Source organism: Rhagoletis pomonella, unplaced genomic scaffold (assembly GCF_013731165.1).
Source record: "Rhagoletis pomonella isolate Grant_MI unplaced genomic scaffold, Rhpom_1.0 Rhpom_scaffold_00012, whole genome shotgun sequence".
In the NCBI taxonomy this organism is placed as follows: Eukaryota; Metazoa; Arthropoda; class Insecta; order Diptera; family Tephritidae; genus Rhagoletis; species Rhagoletis pomonella.
The window spans coordinates 3,844,407-3,857,299 of NW_023458566.1; the positions used below are offsets into that span (position 1 = coordinate 3,844,407).

Below are 12,893 nucleotides of genomic sequence, written 5' to 3' on the forward strand. Positions count from 1 at the left end.
TAAAAAAATTTACAAAATGACTATTTTATTGCTAGAAAGAAGCATCAAATACAAGGAAATATATTTGTTAAGGAACAACAACGTATTAACTATATTTTGCTTTAAGGAGCATCTGCGGTCAGAAATGAGGTGCACGGTCTTGCTGAATATGTGTTCTAATTCGCAGGACGTATGTGGCACAGTCACACTCAACACCATCAGGAGTTTTTAAATCTGACAGAATTATTGGAGATGTATTTATTAGTTAAAGTACATAGTTAATAATATATAAATATTGTACTTTCATCTTTTTCGCTTACCGCTTTCAGCTGTTTACTGTTTATGGTCTTACAGTCGCACTCAATCAATGATTAATTAAGGTGTTCCTCAGTAACGAGTTGAATAAGTTCCCCCTCAGAGTCAGTTAATGATTTATTAACAGCATTTAATGAACATTACAGTTAAGTAAAGAAAAACCATTACTTAACTTTCTAACGAATGATTATAAAATTTTTAGTTTATTTTCAATAAATTTCAGTTTCGCTAACGTTGCTGTAACAGTCGCAATGGCCCAGTGAGCAGAGTACTGGCGCTACATTAGAGACATCCGAGTTTAATCCTCGGCAACGGGTTTTTTTTTATTTATTTTTTAATACATTTTTTCATTTATTTTTAAATTTTATTGTTTAAAAAAAATATATTTTTAATTTCATTTAATGTTTAGAAACTTTCATAATAAATTTTTTTATTTTTTTACTTTCATTTGCTCAACATTTTTAGTTTTTATTTTTTTAAAAAAACATCCTTTTTTTAAAATCGTTTAGTTTTTAGAAAACTAATTGCAAAAAGATAAATTAGCAGATCTTTCAATTAGTCCTTCGAAATACAGAAAAGAGCTGTCAAGATAGTTGCCGGCAAATAGTTTCTAAAAATTAAATGAAATTAAAAAATTAGTATCTTTTTAAAACAATAATATCTACAAATCAAAAGAAAATTAAATTAAAAAAGCGAAAAAAATAATTGAGACAAGTTTCTAAAAATTTAACATGAAAAAATACATATAAAAAGGAAAAAAAATCCTGCTTTTGGACGCGAACTCATATCTCTCGAATGGCACGCCAGTTGCGACAGTGGGCGCATAATTATATAAATACTTATTTTTATATTTGATTTCGAGCTGAACGAAAACAGTAAGTGATACCACAAAGAAAAAAAGGGCCGGAACTGGGGCCATACTTAAATTTTTCATTAACTTATGAGCCCTTATCTTTTTACTCTGAGAGGAAACATTAACTTACAGATTTAACGATCATTAGTTAAGTGCCCCTTTTAGCCAATTTAAAGTATGTTTCTGAGTGCGGAGAGCAGAGATAGAGATATAGAATGGGAAGTAGATAAATATAGGGACAAAGACAAAAAACAAAAGATAAGATGAAGTTACGTTTTGACGCATTTCACCTCAACTCACCTCATCTAACTTTAACTGACCTTAACTCAACTCCCCGCAATTCACCTCAACTCACCTTAACTCACCTCACTTTAACTCGCCAAAACTCACGTCAGATCACCTTAATTGGGTAAACGATAGTGATAATAATATATATAATATAGGATGCTTTTTCATTTAATTGTAGAACTTTTATTGAAATAAATTTATAAGACTAGATAAATTGGAAATCGATAGCTGAGTGGAAGATCGATCTATCTCGGCAGCCAGTTCGAAAACACCCTATCTCAGAAATTTTTTTAAGAATGCCCTTTTTTAGGATTTGGTTGAAGAACGCCCTATCTCAGCACATTTTCAATAAATTTCCAGATGAGATAGGGCGTTTTTGAACTGAATTCCGAGATAGGGAGTTCTTCAATCAAATTCTGAAGTAGTGCGTTCTTGAAAAGCTTTTTTTCGAGAGAGAGAGCGTCTTCGAACTGGCTGCCGAGATAGGTCGATCTTCCACTCAGGTGTCGAAATAAAATTGTAAAACCATTTAGCCTAGCTGCCATGCATAGAAGATTTCCGACTGGCCATTTTAGTTTCTTCGCCACGATAAGAAATCTCATACTCTGCTTTTCACCTGAAAAAGTATTTCCAATCTTTGTATAAAAACATTGAAAACAACAGCCACTGATTACTTTGTTTAGATGCCATGAGCGAGAATTTTACATTTAAATTCTATGCTTCTTTTTTTAATAAAAAAAATCTAAGTACCCTTAAAGAGCGAGCAATGAAAGTTTCAATATCTCATTACCATTCCCGATTGCCGCCTATTAACCCAAGCCCCACCGTGAGTGCTTCAGCGCTGCACAATTTTGCATATCAGATTTCCATTTTTTTCTGAATTTTTATTTATTTTCCCGTATTAATTTGTATGTTTTTCAATAATTTGGCAAAAATTTCCGACTATTTTCCTTGTGCGTTTCCTATCTTCCTGCCCACACATCCTGCCTATCGAGCGGCGCTCGAGCACTGTTCTCTCACTCTCACTGCTGCATACAGCTGGGTTAAACGAGTACATACTGGCAAATCTGGGCAAGTTAAGTCTCTCGTCAATTCATTGAAGCGTGCAAACATTTGTAAAGCTCTTTTGGTTGGGAAAAGGCAAGTTTTCCTGTGTGTGTGTGTGTGTGTTTGTGTTGTGTATATGTGCAAGCTTTTGCATGTGTGGGTAAGCCACACCTTGTCTCGTCGCTGATTGGTGTGCCAACGGAAAACGGGTTGTTGGTATTAGTAAGGGCTGCATATCAATATGGGTGCTTAACACTAACATGTTGTTATTGCTTTTGACAATAGTGTTGGGATTAAGGCGCGCGCACACACACACACATGCATGCAACCGCACAGTGGAAACACCCCTAAAGCCTGATTGAGGCTGGTTGAAATCGAAACGACAAGCAAGCAGTGCGAGCTGCGCAACCTGTAGGTGGGTGGATGGGTGGTTGGAAGGCAGCGAGCGAAACAAACAGCCAGCCAACCAACCACCAACCCACATTCACCACATCCGCAAACTCACCCCTGTAGCGCGTATTTCGTAAGGGCGGTCGGGTTGGTGGGTGTGTGCCAGCGACACACGCGGCGGGGTTGTACGTGGCGGCGCGCTGCTGCACAGCAACCTTTGGCTGCGGCAGAGCCCGGTAACTGGGCAGGATATGCGCGATTTGGCGACGGAATGAAATCAATTGTTACGTTGCCGTGCCACAGATCGGTCGCAATCCGGTGTAATAAAGACGAGCGTGCAAATATAGAAATAGAAAACAAACAAACAAACAAACAAAAAATAAACGACTTGCGGTGTGTGAAGAGAAAAGCAAGAAATTTGTGATTTACGTAATTCGTAGTGTGCTTTTAGGCGTACAGAGCCACAGGTGTAAGGCGAGTACTTAGTTGGCGAGAAAACTTTTAGATGAAACTTCTACTTTAAGAGGCTAAAAAGCGACATTTTCGACAAAGCAAAAACACTTAGCAGCGAATAAGTTTAGTAAGCGCTCACTCATTTAAGGAAAAGACAAATCAAGCACGCCACTTAAATACATATAAATAAATCTGCGCGTATTCCAAATATTACAAATAAATAAGTATTACGAAGCATTAGCTCAGCGTTTGGAGCAGCCGCAGACGACGGACGGTGCTGGCAGCAACCAAAGTTGCCCGGAAGTCGAGGTGTCCGGTAACGGTAACCGGTTCCGATCGTCACTTTTCCCGTTCCTTTTCCTGTTCCGCCGACGCCAGCGTGCCTAAGCGCCAGGCACCAAAAACATTTCAGCGCCTTTGCTCGCACGCGCGCATATAAGTACGTACGTATGTGTGTGTGTGTGTGTGGCTGCTAAAGCTTACGCCTCCTCTTCGACGCTTGGACTTATGCGCTTACGTGGATACATCTATTCCCGCATGGTGAATGCTCGTCGTAGCATTTAAAATAAATTAAATTGAAGGAGTGTCGGTTACGGCAATTCACTTCTTTTGCCAACTCAACTAACATTTTCAAGCGCGCATTGTTCTTACGTGCTTACAAACATAAATACATACATGCGTAGTACCCATAGCAGACAGAGCGCTTGTGTGTGTGTGTTTGTGTGACTGTATAGGCGCAGAAAAAAGGCAACGGCGACGGCGACGGCAACGGCAGCTGCGTCGCATTCGGCGACAAAATTGTTGGTCTCCGGTGTTATTACCTTCCGGTGTGACCGCCAACGAGGCACAATTACCCAAACACACAGAAACATTCGAAGGATTTAAATAGTTGCGATTCGAACGTGAGCGCGTGATTTCATATGTCAGTCACAGTGCTTTTTTATTGCACACAAGTGTATGCGTTTGAATGCTTTTCGAATTTTTGCTGAAGCCTCGCATCCGATTTGTACTTTTCAATGCTCGCCGATTTTGCACGGCTGATTTGAATTTCAAGTGTTTATTTACGGTAATAAAACTTCAATTAAGCGAATTCGAGTGTGTTACTTAAAGGAAACATTTACTAAAAAAACTGCGTGTACCGTAAACTTTTGTGTGCGCATAGTGTACTGATTTCTATTAACTGCAAGCACTTTGCCAACTTGTAAGTGCATTTGCGCAGTTTGGCCGTCGGCGGCTTGTTAGATAAGGCAAAAATTGCCGCCGCCAATTCGCGCTACGGTGCCATGATGCTTGACATTAAAACCTCTGCTGATTATTTGTCACGTTCGACGGGAAGTTTTAGCAATTTTTCAATGTTATTCGCAGGTGAGTGTAAAGAAATTTATGAAAATTTTTAATTTTAATTTTATTCGTGAAGAAGAAATTTTACATATGTATTTGTTGTGAGCCATTTTAGTTGATGAAATAAATTTTTTACAGCTCAAAAATTAAATTTTTAATTACACTGTGCGGCAACCGACACCAACCCGGACTTTGTTAACATTTTGTGAAAGTATACCAATCCAATAATCAAACACTCGATGCATTTCCGAAAGCTAGCTCGTATTTTTATTTACTAAAGTTTTCATGTCCTGGCTTAAGGAGTTAAAATAAATGTCTGAGCGAAACAAAATGCCAAGACGTAAATGAAGTCAGGGTCAAAACGGCCCTTTCGGGCGGGAGCTGATGGGTCAAAATGTTCTACGAAAATATTTCCCATGCAATTTTACTGTCTATGTCTTAATCTGTAACTTCTCTAAGACTTTAATTTTTCCACTTAAAAAAAAAAATTTAAATAATAATTAGAGATAACTTTTGCAAATCCATGGCATGTTTTATTACTGGATATGTATACTTTCATAAAATATTAGCAAATTCCGGGCTGGCTTGATTTGCCAAATAATTGTCGCACAATTCTGAGAAATAAAAAAAAGACTAAACAAATTTTTATCTGAGCGAAATGTCAAATTCAAGCATCAATAATTAGCTTCGACGAGGAAAATTTCTGTAGCATATTTTAACCCGCAAACTCCTGATGGTCATTTTCTGCAAATCTGTAAAAATTAGTTTCTGAAGTCTTTAAAAGGCATGCAATTTTTAGAGAATCATTTCACAGAAAATTGCACTTGGGATATCTTAAGACAAAATCTATATTTTTTGGAAATAAAATAATTATAAAGTACATGTACTCATATACATACAGTCAGAGTAAAAAGTTATTTAGTGTTTTAATACAATATTCATAATTATTTTCATAAAAAAAATTTCATAAAATATGAAAATATTGTTCGTTCTATAACATAGACCATATGAATTAGAGTTTCACACTTAAAATAAAAGAAGCAAAAATTAAAAAAAACGCAATAAAATTCCAACTTTTTATTCCAAAATTTTAGAAATTTTTCGAGTATGCAGTTTTGTTGCCCATAACGCATGATCGAATTCTATTTTTAACTTAACTTGCCCCTTATTGTACTAAAATTAAATGGGCTACGAAATTGCATACTCGAAAACTTTATAAAGAATCCGAATAAAAAGTTAGAAATTTTGATGCAATTTTTTTGATTTTTGTGTGAAATTTATATAAAGTATTAGTTTTTGATTTACATGGCTTATGTTTTAGAATGAATAATTTGTATTTTCATAAAAGATTAAAAAAAAAATGACTATGAATATTCTATTAGTACTAGCTGTATGCTAACTTTTGACTCTGATTTTGGCATGCGCAAAGCTTAAGGGGACGTCATACAGCCTTCATTGTTTCTTTTGGTGGAAAATAATACGATCAAAATTTGTTCATTAAAATAAAAAATCTTCAAACTTTTAACGATGATGGAAATTTAAAATTCTAATTTGATACTTTCTGAAGCTTGCTTAATTTACCTTTTCCTCAAGAGTCAAGCATATAAAAACTTTTCCTTTAATCGCCGCAAATTTTTATATTAAGAATGGCGTAACTTTCAATTGAAATAATTTAAATATTTGTTAGTCTACATTGCCTCATGGTTGGTTTTATGCAAGATTTCACAAATTTAAGTTTGCTGAATGATTTCTCACTGGATGCGATTGAATCAGTTTAGCTAGAAATATCTTTAAAGCTGACCCTAATGCCTGTCCCACAGTGTGGAAAATTAACTTTTTTTGTGGCAAAATCAAAGAGAAAAATACTTTGACCTTTAAAATGATTAAATTTTTTCTTTTTTTTTTGACCTGAAAGCAGTATGCAAGGAACTTTTTAAAAAGTTTTAAGCATATACTATTTATGCCGTTATTGCGTTAAAGGATCCATTTCCATGGTCGCAAGAATCAGGGTTAGAAGTTTATTAGGATCGTATTAGACTTACTGCGAATCCTAAATTTGGTTGATGAGAGTGAGAGAGAGAGAGAGATATTGGCAGAAGCCAAGAAGAAAGTCGTGGGAATAGCGTGTGTAAGTAAAGTTGGAGCATGCGCTCCACGTTTTCCATTTTCAATTTCATAGATTGTTTATAATGACTTTTGCTAAAATTTCAAAATCAAAAGTTATCAAAACAAATTCTATGGGACTGAGAAATATTATTTTCTACTTTTTAGTCCATTTATAAAAGCGTTGTATATTAAAAAGTTTTTTTTATATTATTTATTTTTTATTTTTTTTGATGTTGGGTTGAACCGGGCTTGAACCCAGACCCTGCGGAGTGGATCGTCTTAATTACGCCAGTGAAAAAGCTTCCATAGTGACATCGTCCGCACAGTATGGGAGAACGGAGATTATATTCCTGACAAGTACTGGCACGCGTAGTAAAATTTATATTCCCCTACGGCATGATAGTGTGGTCATTAAAACTCTTGGCTAGAAATGAAATTCCTCGTTCACGTTTTTGTTCGTCAAGAGGGTGTCGTTCTATTCAAATGCCTACCGAGCCCAAAGTATCAGCTGTTGGCAAGAGTTATACTTCTCTTTTTGTGGTGCGATTAGTTTTCCCCACTCTCCCCCCGGTAAATTCTGCGCTCACGACTCTGGCAATGTGACCGACGACATCAATGTTATCTTCATACTGCAGTACCATCCTGATTTTGCTATATATATTTGGCACCTTTACAATCGCCACCCGCACTGAGGATTCCTTCCCGTATCATTTCTTCGAGGATCCCTGCACATAGACATGTCGTCGTCTTTTCGTTCTGTCATTACTGGAAAAATGCGGTCTTTCGTGGTTTTGCCAGGACTAAAGCCACACGGAAAAGGTCCAAGCACTTTTTTCACGAAAGGTTTCAGTCTCTCGCATACGATGGAAAGGTTTATTTATATACTGGCATCATACAATACATTCTAAATGCTTACTAATTTTATTTCGGACTGGAGACTCCTCTTTAAAATAAATTATTTCTTTTTTTTGCAGATTCTTCGTACAAATCCTCTTGGGGATCTCATAGCTCTTCGCAATCGCAGGGTAAGTATAGTTAGTTCATATTTGATTTCTTTTAACCGTAATGCAACAAGAAAGCGTGGTATCTGTCGAAATTTTAAATCATTTAGTGTATTCAGAAAAAAAAGTTGTAAAGAGCTTTACAAAGTCGGATTTTCATAAAAATTTTAACTCAAAATGCAAACCAACAATTGTTAGGTTCTGCTAAAACGAACATAATTTGAAAAAAAAAATGAAATGTTATAAAAAAGTGTTCACCAAAACAATTTTTTTTTGCTTTTAAAATACTTTTTTTTTTATAGATCATTAAATTTTAATGTGATAAAGTGCAAGTTCCAAGTGGCTAAGAGTTCCCGTTGGTTTTTAATAACATAACAAACGCTTTTATTTCCCAAATGCTCCAAATGTTAAAATTTAATGAGCTATAAAACTGCATACCCAAAATTTTTTTAGAAACTAATTTTTTTTTCTTGGTGAAATTTTTTTTATAACATTTCTAACTTTTCTTGTGAAAATCTTTTCATTTTTGGGAGAACCCTGCCATTGTTTTCAACTAGTTTTTATTATGTAACATTTATTAACTGGGATAGGAGAACCGATTTTTTTCGAAATTGCCACTAATTCTGCATTTTGCACCAAAAAATTTAATACAAAGAAAACAAAAATTCAAAATTCGGGCTCAAATGGTCTCTTGCAAATTTTGTTAGCTTTCATAAAAAAAAATCAAGTTGAGTGAAAAGTGAGGTGAGAATAAAAGTGAATTGTGAACACTAACTGCCAGGTTTGAACCACTGTACATCGCTCCAGCATTCTTAATGGCCGAGTGAGCAAAGCACAGGCGTGCCATCCGAGAGTTCCGAGTTCGAGTTCTGGGGCAGCAGAACTTTTTTGTAATTTAAATTTTTTTCTTTTCTAATTTAGTTTTTATATTTTAGTGCTTTAAAAGGAAAAAGTATATATTTCTTCTATTTCATTTAGTGTTTAGGAACTTATATATTTTCTTCTTTTAATTAATTGTTGTTCTTTTTTAGCTAAATTTTCTTGTTATTTTAAAATTTTATTGTTTAATTAAAAAAATGTTTGTTTTTAATTTCATTTAATTTTTAGATTTTTATTTGATTTATTTCTTCATTTCATTTTCTTTTAATTTTTATTTTATTTTATCAAAAGAATAAATATATTTGTTTTATTTAATTTAATTTTTCAGGTTTCATTTTGTTGTTATTTTTCTTCATTTAATTTTTTTATTAATAGTCTCATTTTCTTTAAAGTTTTAAATTTTATTGTTTAGAAAAGAAAAAAATTTAATTTTATTTAGAATTTTGTTTTGTTTGTTTCTTCTTTGTATAATGTAATTTGATTTTCTCATGTTAATATCATTTTCTTTTAATTTTTATATCAAATTAAAAAGAAAAATATTTTTTTTATTTCGTTTAAGCTCCTACTTGACTACTTTAATTAATTCGTTTTTGTCTTTTTTAATTTAATTTTCTTTTAATTTTTAGGGTTTGTTTTAAAAATGAATTTTTTTAACTTTATTTAATTTTCAAGCAATTTTTGCTTCTTTTTTAATTTCGTTTAATTTTTTAAAAAATATTTTTTTTCATTTTTGCTTTATTTTCATTTTACATGGTTTCATTATTTTTTATTTAATTTTCTTCTATTTACTAGTTTTTATTATTTTAAGAAGTAAAAAAATATATATATATATTTTTGATTTAATTTAGTTTGAAATTTTTGTATTGCTAATTTGTTCTTCGAAAGACAGTAAAAAGCTTTCAAGAAAGTTGCCAGAACTGCCCTGTAATTTACTCTTCGAAATTTTTACGTAAACTTTTAAGTGCCAATATTTCAAGTTTTTCCAATTACCAGCCAAAGTTATTATCACCTGCGGTAACACACACCCATTTACAGGTTCACACCCAGTTAACTATGAATACTCGTATTTTTATGTATTTGTGTAAATGACGTTGTAGTATTGCTAAGAACATGCAGTTTCAAAATATATCGACGACTACAGGTAATAGTAGCGACACATACAAACGTTTTATAGCAAATAAGTCAATGTATATCTTCAGTCAAAAGATAGCGTGAAGGTGTGAAAATTATTTCGTGTATTCGATTAGTCCTTATGAACACGCACATAAAAGGCGTTGCCTATTCATGTGTACAAAATGCATAACAGGCACAAATTTGATTGTACCCTGAAAGAATTTGAACTTTGCGCCGAGAATTGAATTTCATTTGTATGCGTTAAATAAGTAAAGTAGTTTCAAACAAGTTCTTATAGTCCTACAGGGTAGTTGCACAACATTAATATGCTGAAATGTTCATCTACATCTACCCTTCTACCCATTGCATTAATGCCTTTTTGCTCTCAAACATTTACATGTACAAATGAATGTAAATATGCGTGTAAATTTGTGAATTTCTTCGGCTACTCGCTTCAATGAGCTCATTCAAGCGTACGATTTAAACAAATCGACAATCAATAACAACAAATAATAAATGTTTGCTTGAACGAATGAATGGCGGGTTGAAAGAAATTGTAATCATAACCAGAAACATGGGTTTTCCATGTAAACCTCAAATATGTATGCATTTCGAGATAGAGGTGTAAAAAGGTGGTTATAATCGTACATTCACATATGCATATATAGTATGTATACTAGGGTGGTAAAAAAAAAATTAAGTCGGAATTTCATTGCTCTCGCTCACTAGGATTGTTCTATATCGAAAAAAATATAACTAATAAAATATTTCCATGGGGAAAAAACAACTTTTCATGGAAATGGTATAGAATTCTTGAAAATCACTATTTTTCGATCGGAAAACTCTTTCTCTTCAAGACACTTTCAATAATAATACCCAATTGTTTATTTAACCATTTTTTAATACTTACGATTGTTTACTAGTCCCCCCATTCCATTTTGTTTGGGGTTTTTGGCGGACCTATAAAATATAGTAACCATAAAAAATGGTTATGTAAACAACAGGGTATTATTACATTGAATCTCCTGAAGGAAAACCCATTTTTCCGATTGGAAAATATTGATTCTCAAGAATTCTATGCCATTTCTACGAAAACTTGTTTTTTTCTGATATAATATACATGGAAAACTTTGAGCGGTTTGAGCGACCTGTGAATATGTTTTTTTTTCAAAATTAAAAACTGGGGTGAAAATTCCGACATTACTTTTGCACAGGCATTTTTGGACCACCTTAATATATACATTTGTAATATTTAGAAGGTTTTTTAAAAGGAGGGTCGGCTCTTTGTGTGTTGATTGGCTTTTATCAGGCCGCAAAAAGTGGGTATGCATATTAGCACTTTATACCACTAGATGCTTATATAAGCTGGCTAATCTCAATTCTTTGTGGTTCAATGAAAAGGGTTCTGGTATTAGATAGGTATCGACAATTTTTTTGCTGCTTTACATTACTAAGTTGAGAAATATTTTGAATGCACAGCAACACTAAATTTTCATATCTCCTAAGACTGTCCACAGATCCACTTTTCCTTTTGGTGTCGTTTCTTTCACTTAAACGTTCATAGCTTCTATGAAAGGCGCTCTAAATGGTTTCTTGTTCTCACATCTTCAGGGTCGATGGGTGACAACTTTTACTGGCCTTCATATTAGGGAAGGATTTCAATATGGCCAGAATATGTACTAAGGTGACTGCTCTATACATTCCATTTCTAAAAAAAATCTAGCTGTCTTTTTAGCAGCCTGCACTCTGAAAACAATTTCGTTTAATTGCCTTACTGCCCTCTTTAGTAGAATAGGTAGTTGTTGCAATTGTTGTCGTGGCACTACTGAGTCCTGGCGAGATCGCTTAGCCTAGAAATCGATGTCACCAAGCTCAATTAATGCTAGGTCCAAGAATTATCCTGCTTCGACGGGGGTCGGACCAAAGGAAGAGTAGTATTAGCTGAGTGGACGGTAATTCTGACAGAGTTACACGAGTCTCTTGAGGCAGCTGAAGCTCTCTGGCAGCCCTAAAATTTTGGTGATGCAGATCTGAGGATGAAGACCCCTTTACCAAACTTTGGCGGACCCTTGAAAAATGCCACTTCTTTCTTTCTCTAACTATCTCGTACCATCCAATCACACCTTGTAGGAATAGAGAGAGATGTTAATGAGATCAGATTAGTGTTTGTCGTATATCCTTTATACTCGGAGGGTTAGACACATAAAGATCCTATGCTCAAGTAGTAAATTTCATATATGTATGTACATATCCCAAATTCTTTTCTTTGTTGTATTGTAAAAAAGTTTCAACGTTTCAGCCGCATGCATTAATAAGCCAAAGTCTTCTTATGTATTCCCTCTCAGCATGTCCTGTGCAGTTTCAGCTTCGTTGGATGTACAGTACAAAAGCCCAAAAGTTTGGCATCAACAGCTCGCCATGCCATACACCTCGTCTCACTCGACAACAAAACTTTGTATTGTCTATGTACATACGCTTGAGTGGCATCACAAAGGACATCATCAACGACATCACTGTCACACCACATCACACCAATTCGCAACGCTTGACTTTCACACAAACAAATGCATGACGCGTTGCTGTTATTGTTGTTGTTGGCAGTGATTGCGCTTTTGGCTAGCGGCTGCTTACACTCGTATGTTGTGAGTCAGTCAGTCGAGTCAGTCAGGCAGACGTACGCGTGTTCTGCCAAAGTGACAACAAAAATAGAAAAACAAAAGCACTACCTTACTAGTATTTCTGCTGTTGTTGTTGCCATTGCTGGGTGGTGTCACAGTTGTGTTCCAACGCCTGCGGGTGTAATTTCTATAGCGCCTACTTTTGTCACTTTGGTTGTCGCAGCGTTTCGGCGTGTTTTTTCGGCAACATAAATACCACTCCACATTGTTCTTGCTCTGTGTGTGCCTGCGCAGTGCCATTTGCTCTTTGCTATTCCAGTCCCATTGCTTGTTGTTGTGTTGTTGCATGTTTTTCTTTCGCACTGTTGCGTTCTGGAACAATTTTAAATTGAATCGCTTCAGGCATTGTTTCATCGCTTTGTAATCACAATCTATTAAAAAAAGTTTTTCATCCCAACAACATTTGATTTGAATTTGGTTTGTTTTGGTTTTGATTTTGTAGTGTTTGGC

At 34.7% G+C, this 12,893-nt stretch overlaps 1 protein-coding gene across 2 annotated transcripts in view; it reads left to right on the plus strand.

Moving 5' to 3' along the window:
- Positions 1-3,173: 3,173 nt before the first annotated feature.
- LOC118747701 (DNA-binding protein D-ETS-3) overlaps positions 3,174-12,893 on the plus strand; it is an 83,657-nt gene continuing 73,937 nt past the window's right edge. For both annotated transcript variants that reach the window (XM_036481777.1, XM_036481778.1), the window contains exons 1-2: positions 3,174-4,690; positions 7,747-7,797. In XM_036481777.1, the coding sequence (XP_036337670.1) occupies positions 4,609-4,690; positions 7,747-7,797 (133 nt within the window). In that variant the 5' untranslated portion in view covers positions 3,174-4,608. The remainder of the gene's footprint in view (positions 4,691-7,746; positions 7,798-12,893) is intronic.